The following is an 18695-nucleotide window of genomic DNA, read 5'->3' on the forward strand; positions in this document are numbered from 1 at the left end:
TTCATATTCCTTAACCTCCCATTATGATTCCATGCCTATAAAAGGGAGTATTGAGTTGTATGTAAATCACACAATAATAGAGAAGAATAATACATAGTTCCTGAAGAACTAGTTTCATATATTGCAATCTTTTATCTTGTCTTGTTATTTTCTTTAATTTTACAACACGTTATCAGCACGAAACTCTAGCCAATTGTTGTGTTCTTTTGATCTTCAACATCAAAAGTTATCCGTGAGGTATTCTCAATTCATTGTAAGTTTCTTTAACATTTAGTAATCTTATTATCTATTTTGTTAATTAACATTCTAACATATGCTTAGAAATTTTTATTGTTTTATGAATCATATTATAACATTTGCATATTATGATTCATGTGAGATTTATTATGAATTAGAATTTTATCATACTAATATTATGAATATGACGTGTTATAAGTTTATATGCCTGAAGCATATAAAAACTAAGTACCTTACGGTAAAAGATTTCTTGACATTGTGGAATAATTTAAGGGAGAGATACGAGTACCAGAAAACAGTTATTCTCCCAAAAGCTCGTTATGATTTGATGCACCTGAAGTTGCAAGATTTCAAGAGTGTCAGTGACTAACTCTGAACTCTTTAAAATCAGCTCACAATTAAAATTGTGTGGAGAAAAAGTCACTGATATGGATATGTTAGAAAAGACATATACCACATTTCATGCCTCGAATGTGCTCCTGCAGCAACAATATCGAGAGCGTAATTTCACAAGATATTCTGAACTGATATCTTGTCTTCTAGTGGCTGAGCAAAACAACGAGCTATTAATGAAAAATCATCAATCTCGTCCAACGGGTTCTACACCATTTCCTGAAGCAAATGGAACCTCATTTCATGGTAATAAAGGAATCCGTGGTCGTGGACGTGGACGTGGTAGAAAAAATTATAGAGGTCAAGGGGAACGTACTCATAATTCTTACAAAAGAAATACCCCATACCACCAGAAGTGGAACCACACTGAGGCGAAACAAAATGAAAACAAAGGTTTACAGAATAAACCTACAAAGAACTATGAAGATAAATGTTACAGGTGTGGTATGAAAGGACATTGGTCGCGTACCTGTCGTACGCCTAAACATCTGATAGACCTATATCAAGCTTCCATAAAAGAAAAGGGGATTGAAATGAATTTTGCTAATCACAGTAATCCTGAAGATTCTCCAATTTTTCTTGATACTCTAAATGGAGAGGGTAGCACTCATCTTGATGTTTCTGATTTCTTTGTAGACTCTAACACAAATACTGATCTTCTGATTGGTGATGAATATGTCTACAACAATTAATATGTTTTCTTTATGTCTTAATCACAGTATGTTTACATTGTCAAATTTAATTGTATTTTGTTATTTTCTTTTTGATTAATGAAATTTTAATATATTTTTTGTTTATATATAGAGGTATGGGTCATATTGATGGAATGATTAATTCCAAGATAATTGGTGAAGATTTGTGTCTAGCAGACAGTTGTACAACGCACACAATTCTTAGAGATAAGAAATATTTTCAATACTTGATATTAAACAAAGCTAGTGTCAATACAATATCAGGTTCATCAAACCTTATCGAAGGCTCTGGAAGAGCGAATATTATATTGCCAAAAGGAACAAAATTTTGTATTGATGATGCTTTGTATTCTTCTAAATCTAGAAGAAATTTAATTAATTTTAAGGATATTCGTCTAAATGGTTATCATGTTGAAACCACTAATGAAGGCAGTGATGAATATCTTTATATTACTTCAACAATTTCGGGCCAGAAGCTCATATTGGAAAAATTGCCTGCTTTCTCTTCCGGGTTGTATTATACAACAATAAGAACAATCGAATCACATGTTGTGATGCACCAGAAGTGCTCTAATCCAAAGATGTTTATGCTTTGGCATGATCGTCTTGGACATCCGGGAACAATTATGATGCGTCGAATAATTGAGAACTCTCATGGGCATCCCGTAAAGAACCAGAAGATTCTTTTACCAAGTGATTATCCTTGTGCTGCATGTTCTCAAGGTAAACTTGTTATCAAACCATCTCCTTCTAAGGTAATTGTTGAATCTTCATCATTTTTACAAAGAATTCAAGGAGATATATGTGGGCTGATTCACCCTCCATGTGGACCATTTAGATATTTTATGGTTTTAATAGATGCATCATCGAGGTGGTCACATGTTTGCTTGCTTTCTACTCGTAATGTTGCATTTGCTAGACTTCTTGCTCAAATAATTAGATTACGAGCACAATTTCCAGATTATCCAATTCAATCTATTCGGATGGATAATGCGGGTGAATTTACATCTCAAGCATTTTATGACTATTGCATGTCAATTGGAATCAATCTTGAACATCCTGTTGCTCATACTCATACTCAAAATGGTTTAGCTGAATCGTTTATTAAACGACTTCAATTAATTGCTCGACCTTTGCTTATGAAAACAAAATTACCTGTTTCTGCTTGGGGACATGCAATATTACATGCTGCATCATTAGTTCGGGTCAGACCAACAGCTTACCAAAAATATTCCCCTTTGCAACTTGCATTTGGTCAACCACCAAATATTTTTTATTTTCGTATTTTTGGTTGTGCTGTATATGTTCCAATTGCGCCACCTCAACGCACTAAGATGGGACCTCAACATAGACTTGGAATTTATGTTGGTTTTGATTCTCCTTCTTACATTAGATACCTTGAGCCTTTAACTGGTGATATTTTTAAAGCACGTTTTGAAGATTGTCATTTTGATGAAAACATTTTCCCATCACTAGGGAGAGAAAAGTCGTTGCCAGAAGCACGACAAGAAATCACTTGGAATAATTCGACGTTATCTCATTTTGATCCTCGTACAAATCAATGTGAACTAGAAGTTCAGAAGATCATTCATTTGCAGAGTATTGCAAATCAATTGCCGGATGCGTTTACTGACAACAAGAAAATAATTAAGTCTCACATTCCAGCTACTAATACTCCAGCGAAGATAGAAGTCCCTGTCGGACAATCAATTAATACAGCAGCAAATGAGTCTAAGGCATGCCTGAAGCGTGGAAGACCTATTGGTGCAAATGATAAGATTCCCCGGAAGAGAAAAGCACAAGAAAATGAAATCGGCGCTCCTAAAGAGGCCTTACCCACAAAACAGGCAACGTAAATTGATCCATCCAAACTTTCTGTACAAAATTCTCCTGGAAAGGAATCCCCCGAAGAGGAACCTCTTGAAGAGGAATCTCCTGAAGAGTTACCTCCTGAAGAGGAACAGGTACCTGAAAATAATGAGATCTCAATAAATTATGTAAGTACAGGAGAAATATTGGATAGAAACAAAATTGTTGTCGACAACATATTTTCATTTAAAGTTGCATTTGACATTACCAGAAGTAATGATGATATTGAACCACAAACCGTCGAAGAATGTCGACGTAGAAATGATTGGCCAATGTGGAAGGAAGCAATTCAGGCAGAATTGAACTCACTAGCAAAACGTGAAGTATTTGGACCTGTAGTCCAAACACCTGAAGGTGTATCGCCTGTTGGATACAAGTGGGTATTTGTACGAAAACGAAATGAGAAAAATGAAATTGTGAGATACAAAGCAAGACTTGTTGCACAAGGTTTCCTGCAGAAACCTGGTATTGATTATGAAGAAACATATTCCCCTGTAGTGGATGCAATTACATTTAGATTTTTGATTAGCTTGGTAGTTACAGAAAGTTTGGATATGCGTTTAATGGATGTGGTTACAGCATATTTATATGGATCACTTGATAATGATATATACATGAAAATCCCCGAAGGATATAAAATGCCTGAAGCATATAATTCGAAATCCCGAAGTATTTATTCTATCAAGCTACAAAGATCTTTATATAGGTTAAAGCAATCCGGACGCATGTGGTACAATCGTCTTAGTGAATATCTATTGAAAGAAGGATTTGAGAATAATCCAATTTGTCCATGCGTTTTCATTAAGAAATCAAAATCCGGATTTGCTATCATTGCAGTTTATGTAGATGATTTAAATCTTGTTGGGACTCCAGAAGAGCTCATAAAAACTGCCACGTATTTAAAAAATGAGTTTGAGATGAAAGATCTTGGAAAGGCAAAATTTTGCCTTGGTTTACAAATTGAACATTTTCCAAATGGAATTCTTGTTCATCAGTCAACATACACAGAAAAAGTCCTGAAGCACTTTTACATGGAGAAAGCTCATCCTTTGAGCACTCCAATGGTTGTTCGGTCACTTGATGTGAAAAATGACCCCTTTCGCCCTCGAGAAGATGACGAAGAAATTCTTGGTCGTGAAGTACCATATCTTAGTGCAATTGGTGCTTTGATGTATCTTGCAAATTGCACATGACCTGATATAGCATTTTCAGTTAATTTATTAGCAAGATACAGCTTTGCACCAACTCGAAGGCATTGGAATGGGGTCAAACATGTTCTACGTTATCTTCGTGGAACAGCTGACATGGGATTATTTTATTCAAAAGATTCAAATTCACAATTAGTTGGATATGCAGATGCGGGTTTTCTTTCTGATCCGCATAAAGGTAGATCTCAAACAGGATATCTATTTACAAGTGGAAGTACTGCTATTTCATGGAGATCTGTCAAGCAAACACTTGTTGCTACTTCTTCAAATCACTCAGAGATTATTGCAATTCATGAAGCAAGTTGGGAATGCATATGGCTAAGATCAGTAATTCAACACATTCGAGAAAAGTGCGGTTTATCCACAATCAAAGATAGCCCGACAATATTATATGAAGATAATGCTGCTTGTATCACACAGATCAGAGGAGGATATATTAAGGGTGATAGAACCAAACACATTTCACCAAAGTTCTTTTATACACATGAGCTCCAGAAGAGTGGTGATATTGATGTTAAACAGATACGATCAAGTGACAATTTGGCAGATTTATTTACCAAAGCATTACCAACTGCAACATTTAAGAAGTTGGTGAATAACATTGGAATGCGCCGACTGAAGGATCTTTCATCATAAACAATTGAATCTCTTCATGCTAATGAGAGGGAGTAAAATGATTATGCTGATTGTACTTTTTTTCCTTCGCTAAGGTTTTTCCCACTGGGTTTTCCTTTGCAAGGTTTTAATGAGGCAATCCTAAAGCATACGAAGGCACACAAGACTATTGTACTCTTTTTCCTTCGCCACAGGTTTTTTCCCACTAGGTTTTCCTTGGCAAGGTTTTAACGAGGCATATTCTTAGTGTATGGTCATCCAAGGGGGAGTGTTATGAATGCATTCATGCATTTGGTGGATGACCATTTAGTTCCATCTCTTGGAATTCTACACATTCATGTCATCTTTTAGAATTCCTATAACATTCATGTAATAAATTGATTAACCCTTTTGTTTCATATTCCCCATTTCATATTCCTTAACCTCCCATTATGATTCCATGCCTATAAAAGGGAGTATTGAGTTGTATGTAAATCACACAATAATAGAGAAGAATAATACATAGTTCCTAAAGAACTAGTTTCATATATTGCAATCTTTTATCTTGTCTTGTTATTTTCTTTAATTTTACAACAACTTTATATTTTTCTTTTTTTCTTTTTTTCTTTTTTCTTTATCAGCTTTTTAGGGCAGTGCCCTCCCACACTCCATATGGGGGTTATCATGAATCATTTTGCAACCATACAATGAAAGGTGAAGGGCTTGCTTGCTAAGAAAAGTAACAAAGTAAAAGGTGGTGAAAAAACACAGAAACCAACAAATGAGAGGGGAAGAGGACAAGATACGGCAAATGGAGTTGGAAATTAAATAATAGTGAGTAGTGAAATGGGATACGAGGAAATCTACATTTTATATCACCCTCACCTTTGGGCACATATGCTTGTTGGGCTATAGACAACAAGCATTGAGTTGGATACATGTGGATTCCATTTCTACCCTTTACCCGATTCTCCACTCAGCAGCCCATTATTCTCATATGAAATTAATTTTCAAATATTCTTTTTTGTAAATGTCATTTCATCACGCCATATCCTAAATAATTCCCTTATTAACCTCCTTCCTTCTACTTAAGCTTGGAGCCTCTTCTTCCTACTCCACGCGAAACGCCTGAAAGCCTTCCTTTCTCTACAAGGTGTGGGTGTTTTTTTTTTTTTATTCTCTAAACCCCTTCTGGGTGTTGTCTTATATTGTGTTTACATAAACAAGCATCATTTTTTTTGGTTTCCGTGTTTCCTTTCTTTTCTCTTCTTGATCTGTTTGCGTGACAATTCTTTCCGTGCTGCGCCATTTTTGTCTCTATGTTCTTTTCACACGCGCATGCACGAATTTCTTCCCCAAATGGTCTCAGGTTTTTCCTCTCAATCTAAAAGTTGCATACACAAAAGGACTACCATATTGTTTTGTTTGTATTTGCAGGAGTTGAGAGCAATCTATGGCTTCCCTGGAGAAAAGAAAGGCAGAGAAAAAGTTGCAGAAAAGCTACTTTGATGTGCTGGGTTTGTGCTGTTCATCAGAGGTGCCTTTGATTGAGAACATCCTCAAGGCTCTTGATGGCGTCAAGGAGGTTTCAGTGATCGTGCCGTCAAGAACAGTCATTGTTGTTCATGACAATCTCCTCATTTCCCAGGCTCAAATTGGTAAATAATAATAAAAATTTGTTCTCCAACACATTTAATTCATTCTTTCTATATTTTCAAAAGACCCACTACATTAATTGGATTTTGCTTTCACACTCACAAATAGCTCATCTTCCTCGTCCTGAAATACAACCCTATAAAAATCATCAATCATTCATAATTCAAATCCATCTACCCATATATATATATATTATCACTTTAATTTAGACAGTTTATTTTAAATCAGTAGTCCAAAATGTGATAATACATAAGAAGTTAAGTCCGAGCTACTAAGGTGGTCGAGTCATTTTCTTGGCTACAAAGGTGGCTCGGCCACCCCAATCTGTCCATTGAGATGATTGAACCACTCCCTCCTACCACTATTGATTAGAATATCTTTAATGCTCAATTAGACTTCTTTTCATTCAATAATTCTCCATCTTCTTTTTGATTTGCCCGGAAAGGAAAGAAGTAAAAAAAAAAACTTCGTTAATTGTAATGCACTAACAAAGAAAAACGTCACATTTAGGGAAAAAGTGGATCAAAGCATGTGGGTGGGAGTCATTAGGGGGTCCAATGGTTGGGTGGTGTTGGTGATAAATTAAAGCTTAGTGCAATTGCAATATGCAAAAAAAAAAAAAACGGGTTCGCTTTTACTTTTATTGATCTCTTTATGGTATTACATAAAAGACATATATCCTTTGTGAACTTAAAATTACAAAGATTCATGCACCAAATACTACCCAAGAGGTTTAATCTTTTGATGCTTCCTTTTTTATCAAAAGAAGAGATTTTTTTTTTTCTTTATCTATTTTTATTATTTGTAAAGAGAGTAACGGATCAGATTGATTATTATTATTATTATTATTATTATAGAAATAGCCAAATTAATAAGGGTTTGGATATCCCAATTCCACATGAGAAAAATATCAAAGAGAATTATTTGGTAGGAAACAGCACGTGGAGAGTACTATTTTGAAATAATTTCCCTTGTCTTCTCGGAAAATCAAAAGGTAGTGTTCTCGAGGGAAAGAAAAATTAAAAAAAGAAAAAGAAAAAAGAAACTGTAAATTGTATTAACAAAACATTTCCAATAACCAATTAATAAGTACAACTTTGGAGAGTGAACTATCAAGCTAGTGACAGCCTGACAGGCACAAATATTGTCCCTTTTTTCATTTTTTTTTTTGCTTTTGACTAAAATGCCCTTTTGCTTTACAATTAATTAAATTATTTTATTTTTCACATAATTATATTTCTAAATTACTACTATTTTAGACACATAAGGTAAAAAACCTTATATGAAACCACCTATCCAAATAAATTTTGAGTTATCCCATTACTTATCTTAACATGCAATTTCATATGAGGTTTCACACATTGTGTTTGACTGCCGTGAATCCTTATTGGTATAATAAATGTATGATTAACTTGGATGATGTTTTATGTTGATGACAGTTAAGGCTCTAAATCGTGCAAGGCTTGAAGCAAATGTGAGGGTATATGGGGTGGAGAATTCCCAAAAGAAATGGCCAAGCCCATATGCTGTTGCCTGTGGTACGTTGCTTTCGCTATCATTCTTCAAGTATCTCTACCTCCCACTCCGATGGCTGGCTGTTGGAGCGGTGGCTGTCGGCATATTTCCGATTGCTATGAAAGGGGCGGCGGCGATTCGTCATCTTAGGCTCGACATCAATATCCTTGCCATAATTGCAGGTAAGCTGCCCTTTCAACTCATTTTTTTGCACCTAATTTAATCACATAATTATAATTATGAAGTCGACTTCAATTTAGTTGAGGCTAAACCTCAATCAATTGAGTTAAGCAGATTCATGTCTCTTGGTGCCTAGATCGGGACTAGTATCTATACTTTTAGTGCTTAAAATTGCTATGGCACGCTCATTAGTCCCGCTACTAAAAATGTTAAAATCTATATTTTTATTAGGCCTCCACTAAATGAATAACAAATTGAAACTCTTATACTAACCAAATTTAATCTTTAAAAAAAAAAAATTAATTAATTAACAATAAAATGCACCTAGACTTTGTATCCACTATCCAGCAGCAATTGGGTTCATGATAAGTCATACAAATTAATTAATTAGCAATAAAATGCACCAAGACTTTGTATCCACTATCCAGCAGCAATTGGGTTCATGATAAGTCATTCAAATTAATTAATTAGCAATAAAATGCATCAAGACTTTGTATCCACTATTCAGCAGCAATTGGGTTCATGATAAGTCATACAAATTAATTAATTAGCAATAAAATGCACCAAGACTTTGTATCCACTATCCAGCAGTAATTGGATTCATGACAAGTCATACAAATTAACAAAAATAAAAAAAATAAAACATTTGTACTTAAAATTAGCAGTTAGGGCTAGTTTGGCAACGCATTTTAGAACAGCCTTTTACTTTGAAAAAAAATAATATAAAAATGTTAACAAACGACTAAATACATTCTCAAAACTCCGGTGGATACCACTCTACAAAACGCTTACCCCATAAACTCTTCACCTAATCCGCTTCACGCAAAGATTCCTCAACGTAGAAAAGGCCATAGGACAGATCACAGGCTCATAAGACAAAATTGTCCCTTGGTTTTTAGGCTAGGGCGGTCGAGTGTAATATATTACACGTAGGAAATATTATTAAAAAATTGATTTATATAGCTCGGGGGCAAAAAAGACAAAAGGAAAAAATGATTTACATATGGTTAGCTTAGGGAATTCCAAATTCAAAACTGGATCTTTTGCAGCTTGTTGGATGGGTTCACGACACCCAGAAAGAAAAACTTGTTTTCCTTGTTTTAAGGAATATATATATATAGCAAGGCATATTATGTTAATTGTTTTATAATAGAGTAATACTATATACTACTGTCTAATGTCTCTAGACTAACAGTAACAGGTAATGAGGCAGTATTCATCAATCCTCAATCCGCCATTGTTTAAAAAAATCTCTCCATTTTACTTGATTTGGTAGTGTACCCATAAGTCTTTCAAAAAAAAAAAGTGCTGTTGGGCATGAGGCACTGCCACATTAGTTGAGTGGGATTAAGGTGAGATAGAGGTGTAATATCTAACATTCTACTTTTATGGCACAATTATCCCATAATATTCATGTGGCAGTCTCAACCAATCTTTAAATCAGTTATTATTAAAAAAAATAAAAAATAAAGAACTGACTAGGACTACCACGTGAACATTATGGGATAGTTGCAGAATAAAAATATAGTTTCTGGCATTTCTATATGTCTTTATAATTTGATAAGGTGTGTGAATTTTAGGCTCTAATGGTATAAATGGTTGAAGATTTTGCTTGCAACAAATTAAAGATATTCCATCTCAAGCAAAAAGTGCATGATAAAAGGGATATCTTTCTGCCTTAAAAAACATCGGAAGGAGAGGATTTTTCACAATTTTTGGTAGCCTTTTGCTCAACTACCTCTTTTGAGATAAGGTTTTGTAACAAACTTAAAGTCTGCTTTCATTGCCTTTATTTAGCTTTCCATCTCATGCAGCATTCCTGCCAAAGCAACTTTTTTTTCTCTTCCACTTTTTTGTCTCTTTTTCTTTTGTGTCCTTTTGTTCTATCATAAAAGGACACTTATATCCCTTCCAGTAATTTTGAAAAAGAAACTAAATTTTTCTTTCTTGATAAAGTCATATATATATATATATATATATATATATATATCGAGACTTATTAATTGGTATTATTTATTTTTGTTTTCTGGGAGAGTTAGGTGCTTTTGATTATAGTGAAGTTGCTAACACAATGTTTAATGATTAATGACAGTGATAGGCACACTTGCAATGAATGATTATTTGGAAGCCGGGACTATTGTCTTTCTCTACACCATTGCAGAATGGCTTGAGTCAAGAGCAAGCCACAAGGTTCCCCTTTTCTATCTGTCTACTACCTCCTTAATTAAAAGCTAATATCGTAAAAGTAATGTTATTTAGTAAATGATTATATGATTATCATACAACGGCAATAATTTTGCAGTGAAAATCAGCTATCGGATTAGCACTTGTATAACATAGTTGTAGAACAGTCTACTAGTAGCATTTCTGATGAATACAATAAATAGAATTGCAAAGTTTTGTTTTTCACATTTGTAGTGAGTTATTCTGCACTATTGTTGAAGATCTACAAAATTACTCTAAGGGCAAGCGTTCATCAGAAGCATTAATCACTGTCATCATATGTCAACTTGTAAAGCATGTTGAATAGGCATAAGCAAAACCTTCTCAATACAAAAATGTTATAATCATAGTATTTGTATTCAAAAGTTTGAGTTGGGCCATATAACTAATACAATGACAGTGTCCTGGCCAGTTGCTTTGAGAGAGCTTTTGATTTCTTTCCACCCATTCACTCAGGCAAATGCAGTAATGTCCTCATTGATGAACATAGCCCCTCAGAAGGCGGTGATAGCAGAAACTGGAGAAGTTATCGACGTTGACGAGGTCAAGTTGAATTCCGTTCTCGCTGTCAAGGCCGGTGAAGTTATCCCCATTGATGGAATTGTAGTGGAAGGGCAATGTGAAGTTGATGAAAAGGCTCTAACTGGAGAGTCATTCCCAGTTGCCAAAGAAAAGGACTCTACTGTTTGGGGTGGTACCATCAATCTAAATGGTAACACCATTCCCCCAAGCAGGCTCTCTCTCTATTGACATCTTTTTTTTTGTTGGCTAAAAGGTTTTGGTTCTTTTCAGGTTATATTAGTGTTAAAACCACTGCTCTGTTTGAAGAATGCATGGTGGCTAAAATGGCACAGCTTGTAGAAGAGGCCCAGAACAACAAAACCAAAACTCAGAGATTAATTGACAAATGTGCCAAATTTTATACCCCAGGTTAATTAAGCAACTTTTCTTCATAGAACAGAAACCAATGTTTCTAACTCTTTAATACAGAGACCTCACGTGTAGGCTCAAATTCTTCCTTAGTAAGTGAAGCCTAACACGTGAAATATTGAATTAAAACCGAGTTCGGACTCAAGACCTCTGCTTTCTTGGTTTCTTTTTTTTTTTTTTTTTTTTTTTTTTTTTTTTTTTTTCGGCAGGCGTTCTGATCATATCAGCTTGTTTTGCTGTGGTACCAGCAGCATTAAAAGTTCATAATCGAAACCATTGGTTTCACTTAGCATTGGTTGTCTTGGTAAGTGCATGTCCATGTGCACTCATCCTGTCTACACCTGTTGCAACATTCTGTGCTCTCACAAAGGCAGCAACATCTGGCCTTCTAATCAAAGGTGGTGACTATCTTGAAACTCTTGCAAAAATTAAGATAATGGCATTTGACAAAACTGGCACAATAACAAGAGGTGAATTTCTGGTGACTGACATTCGTTCTCTTTGTGATGATATTAGCTTGAACACATTGCTTTATTGGTAAGGACTTCTTTCTCTCCTTCACCCTATATAAATTCTTCATTGTAACAAATTTTCTGTCTATTGTGAGGAATTTTCACTTCATTGATGATTAATGTTATTTATTTTAACTTTCTGAAGGGTTTCAAGCATTGAAAGCAAGTCAAGTCATCCAATGGCAGCCGCACTGGTTGACCATGCAAGGTCCCTTGCAATTGAGCCAAAGCCTGAAAATGTGGTGGAATTTGAAAATTTTCCTGGAGAAGGCATTCATGGCAAAGTTGATGAGAATGATATTTATATTGGAAACAAGAAAATTGCTCTAAGAGCTGGGTGTGCAACAGGTGAGATCTTTGACCCTGAAAACTATATACTAAATCACCCCAGTTTCACACTAGTACTGTAACTTGTGCATTACTTCAGTGCAGCTATATACATACATGTCTTCTCTTGATCAGAAATTGAATTCTTATGCCGTTTCATTCGTCGATGTTCCGAAAATAAAGCATCTTCAGTATCCCTCTGATGAATAGCATTAATTTTGTTCATTTTTCTCTTTGCATTTGAACTGGGTGTTTCTAATCCTTTGATATTTAACTTTCTAGTTCCAGCCATAGAAGCTGATATGAAGAAAGGAACCACCATTGGCTACATATACTGTGGAGCAACCCCAGCTGGAATTTTTTGTCTCTCAGATGCTTGTCGATCTGGGGTTGTGGTGGCAATCAGGGAGCTGAAGTTGTTGGGAATTAAAACAGCTATGCTAACTGGAGATAGGCAAGCAGCAGCAATGCATGTACAAGAACAGGTGCACTTCCTAGCTCTTTTCCACATATATTTCTGTTTGTCTGTAGTTGGTCAGGTTTTAATGCAGTAATTCAGTGAGTAACTTTTGGCTGAGTAATGATATTTAGTAGATTGGTATATGATTATTATACGACTTGATGATGTTGTACCGAAAATCAGCCTCTAGATCAGCACTTGAATTAAAAAAAACTAAAGGGTGATTTTCAATGTCACGTAATCTCAATTGGTCAGTATATGATGTCATATACCAGTCTACTATATAACATTACTCTTTTGGGTTTGACTAATCCTGAATGGAATCCAAAACGACCAGTTCAGCAGAAAGCCATCATAAGAAAAGATGTAGATATTAACAACAGTTTAAGAATTTAAAATGGTAGGATTTCATGAATTTCAGCAATGGGCCCCCAATTGCTATCAAATTGATTTGAGAAAAATGGTTTGAGAAGTAAAATGAACTTATTTCAGATTCTTTGAGAATCAGATTGATTTAATTTGAGGGAATATCAAATCTTCCTTAATTTGATGCTTCTGCTGCCTAGGCTTACTATTGAAAAATAACTTAAAAGTGATATTAATCCCTTTTTATGAACAGCTGGATCATGCTCTAGAGATAGTGCATGCAGAACTTCTACCTGAAGATAAAGCAAGAATCATCAGAGAATTCAAAAGAGAAGGACCAACAGCCATGACAGGAGATGGTGTAAATGATGCCCCAGCATTGGCCACAGCTGATATAGGTATCTCAATGGGCATTTCAGGCTCAGCTCTAGCTACTGAAACTGGTCAGGTGATTCTCATGTCCAATGACATCAGAAAGATACCAGAAGCCATCCAATTGGCAAGAAAAGCTCACAGGAAAGTAATTGTGAACATCTTTTTTTCAATCACTACCAAGTCTGCTATCCTTGCCTTGGCCTTTGCTGGCCATCCGCTTGTCTGGGCTGCAGTTCTTGCAGATGTTGGGACATGTGTGCTAGTCATCCTAAACAGCATGCTGCTTTTGCAAGGTACAGAGAAACCCAAGGGGAAATCAAGCAAATCTTCTGCTGCAAAGCATACCCATAAGCATGGATGCAATGCCAGTAATGGCCACTCATCTCATCACCATCTTGTTCAAGATTCTCATCACCATCATCTAAAAGATTCCAATCACCATTGCTGCTCTGAAAGCAAAGATCAAATGGTTACTCTGCCTCAAAAGGTTTCTTCTAAGAAGTGTCAATCTAGCCCTTTAACATCAAACTTATGTACAGAAGATAATTGCACAGATTCAACAGGAAGGAAAGGTGAATGTGTAGAAGATGATGGGCTCCAAGAGGAAAAACATTGCAAACATTATACTCCTTTAGAAGGAATGCAAAGCATGAAAAATGATGGCCATTGCCACTCAGACCATTGTGGAGTGAACCACAACCATGCTGACAATGGATCTGCAGGGAAAATGGAAAAACATTGCAAACATTCAACTCCTATAGAAGGAATGCAAAGCATGAAAAATGATGGCCATTGCCACTCAGACCATTGTGGAGTGAACCACAGCCATGCTGAAAATGGAGCAGCAGGAAAAAAGGAGTCAGGTTGCAATCATCAGCACAAATGTGGTAAAGATTACAGTGCACCACTTCATACCACCATTGATATTGTGCCATGTGTTGAGCATGTGGAATCAACCACTATCCCTGCTTTTGAGAAGAGGGAAATAGGTGGGAGTTGCAAGGGCCATAGAACAGAATGTGGGCATTCTGCAGCAGCTATGCATGCTTGTATCAGTTTGGAGAAGAGAGAAATTGGTGGGTGTTGCAAGAGCTACATGAAGGAATGTTGTGGCAAGCATGGACATCTTGCGGGTGCCTTTGGTGGAGGATTATCAGAAATCATCACGGAATAGTGCCACTACTTTGAATAAGGCTAATACAAAAGAAAAAAAGGAGAAAAAAACTTTAAATAAGGCTACTCTGCCTTGCTAGATTTCCACATGCTTTTTTCTTTGAGGAAATTTGGATGAAAGGGAATTAATGGCATTTTTAAGAGCCACAACTAACGAATGAAATGAAAATGTTTATATTGTTTAAATCAATGTGTTTTTTTTTTTTTTTTTTTTGGGACGACCAAATAAAAGTGTTCAAAAAAGAAAGGCTTTTGGAACTTTAATGCTAAAGAATAGACTAGAAGGTTTTCTTTTCTTAACCAAGTAGGGTTCATTGGAAATTAAGCAATGATTGGCCAAAAAATAAGTATTCAAGGTTTAGTGAAAAAATCCAAACCAACAAGAGGATAAATTGCAGACTACAAAGTGATTCTTTGATGCTTATGTTAGGCACGAGAATTTGCTACCTAGCGATTTTCAGGCACGAGAATTTGCTACCTAGCGATTTTCTTGATGGCTAAGCTGCGAAGGACCCTCTGTACGGCAATGAGGTTCTTGTAAAACAAAAACAAGGTCAGAGGGTCTTTAGTTAAGGCCGAAGACTCTTTGATGCTTATGTTAGCACATACATTTGTGAAATAAGAAAACAGTAGAAAATTACTTCTAGATTCTATGAACTGGTGTGTGCGAGAGGTATGAGAGAGGGAGGAGATAGGAGGAAAAAGAGTCTCAGAGAGATGTGAGAAAAAGACTTTTTGGAGGGAGAGAGATATGAGGGTCTCTAAGAGTCCCTTCGGAGAATGAGGTGTGTGGGGAGGAAGAATAATCAAAAGAAGAGAGGCCTTCTTCTTCCAATTTTCTCAGGTTTGGAGGTTTGGAGAACCAAGCCTCTCTTCTTTTGTTTCTTCTTCCACTTTTCTCCTTTTATCCAAAGATGCAAAAAAGGTGGACACATGTCATTAGGTGAGTGGGCAATGACATATGGTAAATAAGTGTAAAAAAAATGGGGCCACCGGGGAGATTTTCTCCCCAACATAGTATAACAAGGAATTAAGCGAACGAAGTAAGTAAACTCTCTTTGAAAGTAGTTCAAAGCTTATTTCAAGACATTGCATATGAAAATGGAAATTTAATTTTATTTTATAGTAAAGTTATGAACTGCATTAATTTGCACTACATGGTATGAGCTCTAATTCTATTTTATTTTCATAGTATGTTTTTATCAATATAATTGCTATGTTCATATTGTAATGGAGAAATGTTCCATGGTGAATTTGATTATGGTATATGCAGAAAATGCGTATGCAAATGCATGGTATGAAATGTCACAAAACATATGAATGTCATGGATAGTTATTAAATGTATGAAATGATAGATTGAGCATTTGCACTAATTTTACTATACGAACTTAATTTTACTTAGACTTGCTTGGCTGTATGTAACACCTCGAAAAATAAAATCTTTTTAAAAATATATTCTTTTAAAATACACGTGCTTGTCATAAGTACGTCTATTTTATGTAGTAATCTTGCAATTTTCTAAATAAAAATAAAAAAGTGGAGGGGGGAGGATCGATCACTACAAAAATTTTCACATTTAGTGACATGCAACATAGGGTCATGAAAAGAAAACGACCATATGTTGTGTCCTTCTGTGATAAAAATGACACCTCTCGACAAGGTGTCGTGTAAACAATGAACGACACCATCGAGAAGTGTCGTTCTACAATCAAAAAAACATCTCCCACATGGGGGATGTCGTTTCAATAGTGCCACGTCGTCATCAAAGTGACGACGTGGCACTGTTGACACAATGTCAACCCTAAGTAAACGTCGTGTCACTATGCAAATGATGTCAACCATTTGGGCTATTCAAACGACGAGGCCCAAATGGTGCATGTCGTTTAAATAGTAACCACATGTCACCCCACTATGTGGTGACGTGCGGTTACTGTTTAAACGATGTGCCCTCCAAGGCCACATCATTTCAGCAGTAACGCACGTCACTTGTGGTAGTTGGGGTGCATAGGGACGTGCACGGGACACGCGCCCCTCTGCACCCCGCAACCCCCCCCCCCCCCCTCCCCTCCTTTTGATTTTTCAGCTCTTAGCTCTCAACTCTCTCACTCCATGCTCTCTACTTTTTGCTCTCTCACTCTTTGTGTTAGTTCTTGTGTTGGCTTAATTCAGTTCCAAAATGAAGAGACTACTATTCATGGGCTCAAACACTGATATAGAATGCTCAGAATCATATCTCCACCGTCCATATTGTAGATTCATGTGTCATGAATGTCCCTGCAAAGTTTCAGCTCAATCAGACCACAAACGCCTATCGATCGGAGCTATTGATGAAGGCTAGACAGCATTTCCAGAATGTTGTTTCACCCAATGCATGCCCGGTCAGGACAAGCCTTCCCCGGGTTCGGACCGCATTTCTAGAAACTCCATTTTTGCTCCGCAAAGCTGTGTCCGGACAGCCCATTAACCTGTCCGGACACCCCGTACCTATTATGCCCAAAAATGTGTTTTTAGTGGGCCCAGGTCTAAGGTTTGATGTAGTGATATATATACATCATTATAGAAGAGAGAGGTACGAATTTTCACCCCAGAGAGTTCGTCGGAGGCTGTGCTAAGAGAGATCATATGTGGTGAGCATTAAATTGAATCTCTTAGAGTTTTAGTTATTCCTTTGATAAATCTACGGTTGAGAAGTCTATCGGAAAAGTCCGGTAAAGGAGAATCATGTTGAAGAAGATTGTGAGCAAGGAGACGAGTTGTAGGCTAATCGATCTTATAAAGCCAAGGCCTTGCAAAGGGTTGTAACTGTTCCTAGTGTCTGTAATCTCTGGATAATCTTTTGATAGTGATTTCCTGCGTTTGGCTGTCCCGGAAAGGTTTTACTTTTAGATCGGTTTCTAAAAGGTTTCATCTTCGTAACTAAAATATCCGTGTCTGCCTCTTTATTGCTTTATATATTTTGGGTGATTGAATTGTGTTAGTTCTTGTGTTGGCTTAATTCAGTTCCAAAATGCAGGTGCTACTGTTCACAGGCTCAAACACTGATATAGAATACTCAGAATCCAATCTCCACCGATCATAATGTAGATTCATGTGTTATGAACGTCCCTGCAAAATTTCAGCTCAATCGGACCACAAACGCTCATCGATCGCAACTGTTGATCAAGACTGGACAGGTCGGGTCCGGACCGCAATTCCCCAGGTCCGGACCGCATTTCCAGAAACTAAATTTCTGCTCCGTAAAGCCCTGTCCGGATAGCCCATTAACCTGTCCGGACACCCCGTAAGTTTTAGGCTAAAAAACATGATTTTAAGTGGGTTAGATCTAGGGTTTTGTTGGGGGTATATATACATCATTATAGAAGATAGAGGTACGAATTTTCACCCCCAGAGAGTTCGTGTGAGGCTGTGCTTGAGTGATTATTTTGTTGTGAGCCAAATTGATTCCTCTTAGAGGATTTTTGTTAGTATTGATTGTGTGCTTAATTGAAGTCTATCGGAAGGGTCCGATAAAGGAGAATCATGTTGAAGAAGATTGTGAGCGAGGAGACAAGTTGGAGGCTTGTCGATCTTACAGAGTCATGGTCTTGCAAAGGGTTGCAAGTGTTCCTAGTGTCTGTAATCTCTGGATAATCTTTTGATAGTGATTTCCTGGGTTTGGCTGCCCCGGAGAGGTTTTACTTTTAGAACGTTTTCTAAAAGGTTTCCTCTTCGTCACCAAAATCTTTGTGTGTGATTGTTCATATTTTGGTGAATGTTTGCTTTGATAAATATCTGTTAATTCTGCATAAAATTGTGATATTTATCTGTTTAGAGTTTTTCAATTGGTATCAGAGCGGGTTCACTCCGTAAAGGATTAAATTCCTGAGTGTGATCTTTGTTTCTTGTTTAAGATGTCTCAAACCCTTAACACTGTGCCTAATTTTGATGGATCAAATTATGGCTATTGAAAATCCTGTATGAGATTTTTCTTAAAATCTATAGACG

At 36.4% G+C, this 18695-nt stretch overlaps 1 protein-coding gene across 3 annotated transcripts; it reads left to right on the plus strand.

Moving 5' to 3' along the window:
- The first annotated feature begins 6068 nt into the window (after positions 1 to 6068).
- On the plus strand, positions 6069 to 14880 carry LOC132190371 (putative inactive cadmium/zinc-transporting ATPase HMA3). 3 transcript variants are annotated; one of them, XM_059605345.2, is made up of 10 exons: positions 6069 to 6146; positions 6431 to 6651; positions 8089 to 8346; positions 10437 to 10534; positions 11024 to 11279; positions 11360 to 11497; positions 11707 to 12034; positions 12155 to 12357; positions 12625 to 12821; positions 13416 to 14880. In XM_059605345.2, exons 2-10 carry the CDS (start codon positions 6447 to 6449, stop codon positions 14709 to 14711), a joined length of 2979 nt encoding a protein of 992 aa, XP_059461328.2. In that variant the 5' UTR covers positions 6069 to 6146; positions 6431 to 6446; the 3' UTR covers positions 14712 to 14880. The 3 variants fall into 3 exon arrangements, with proteins under 3 accessions (XP_059461328.2, XP_059461327.2, XP_059461326.2); XM_059605344.2 differs by having other exon boundaries at positions 6122 to 6148; positions 12619 to 12821; XM_059605343.2 differs by lacking the exon at positions 6069 to 6146 and having other exon boundaries at positions 6164 to 6651; positions 12619 to 12821.
- Positions 14881 to 18695: the final 3815 nt, after the last annotated feature.

Source organism: Corylus avellana, chromosome 9, assembly GCF_965113065.1.
Source record: "Corylus avellana chromosome 9, dhCorAvel1.hap1.2, whole genome shotgun sequence".
NCBI classification, from domain to species: Eukaryota; Viridiplantae; Streptophyta; class Magnoliopsida; order Fagales; family Betulaceae; genus Corylus; species Corylus avellana.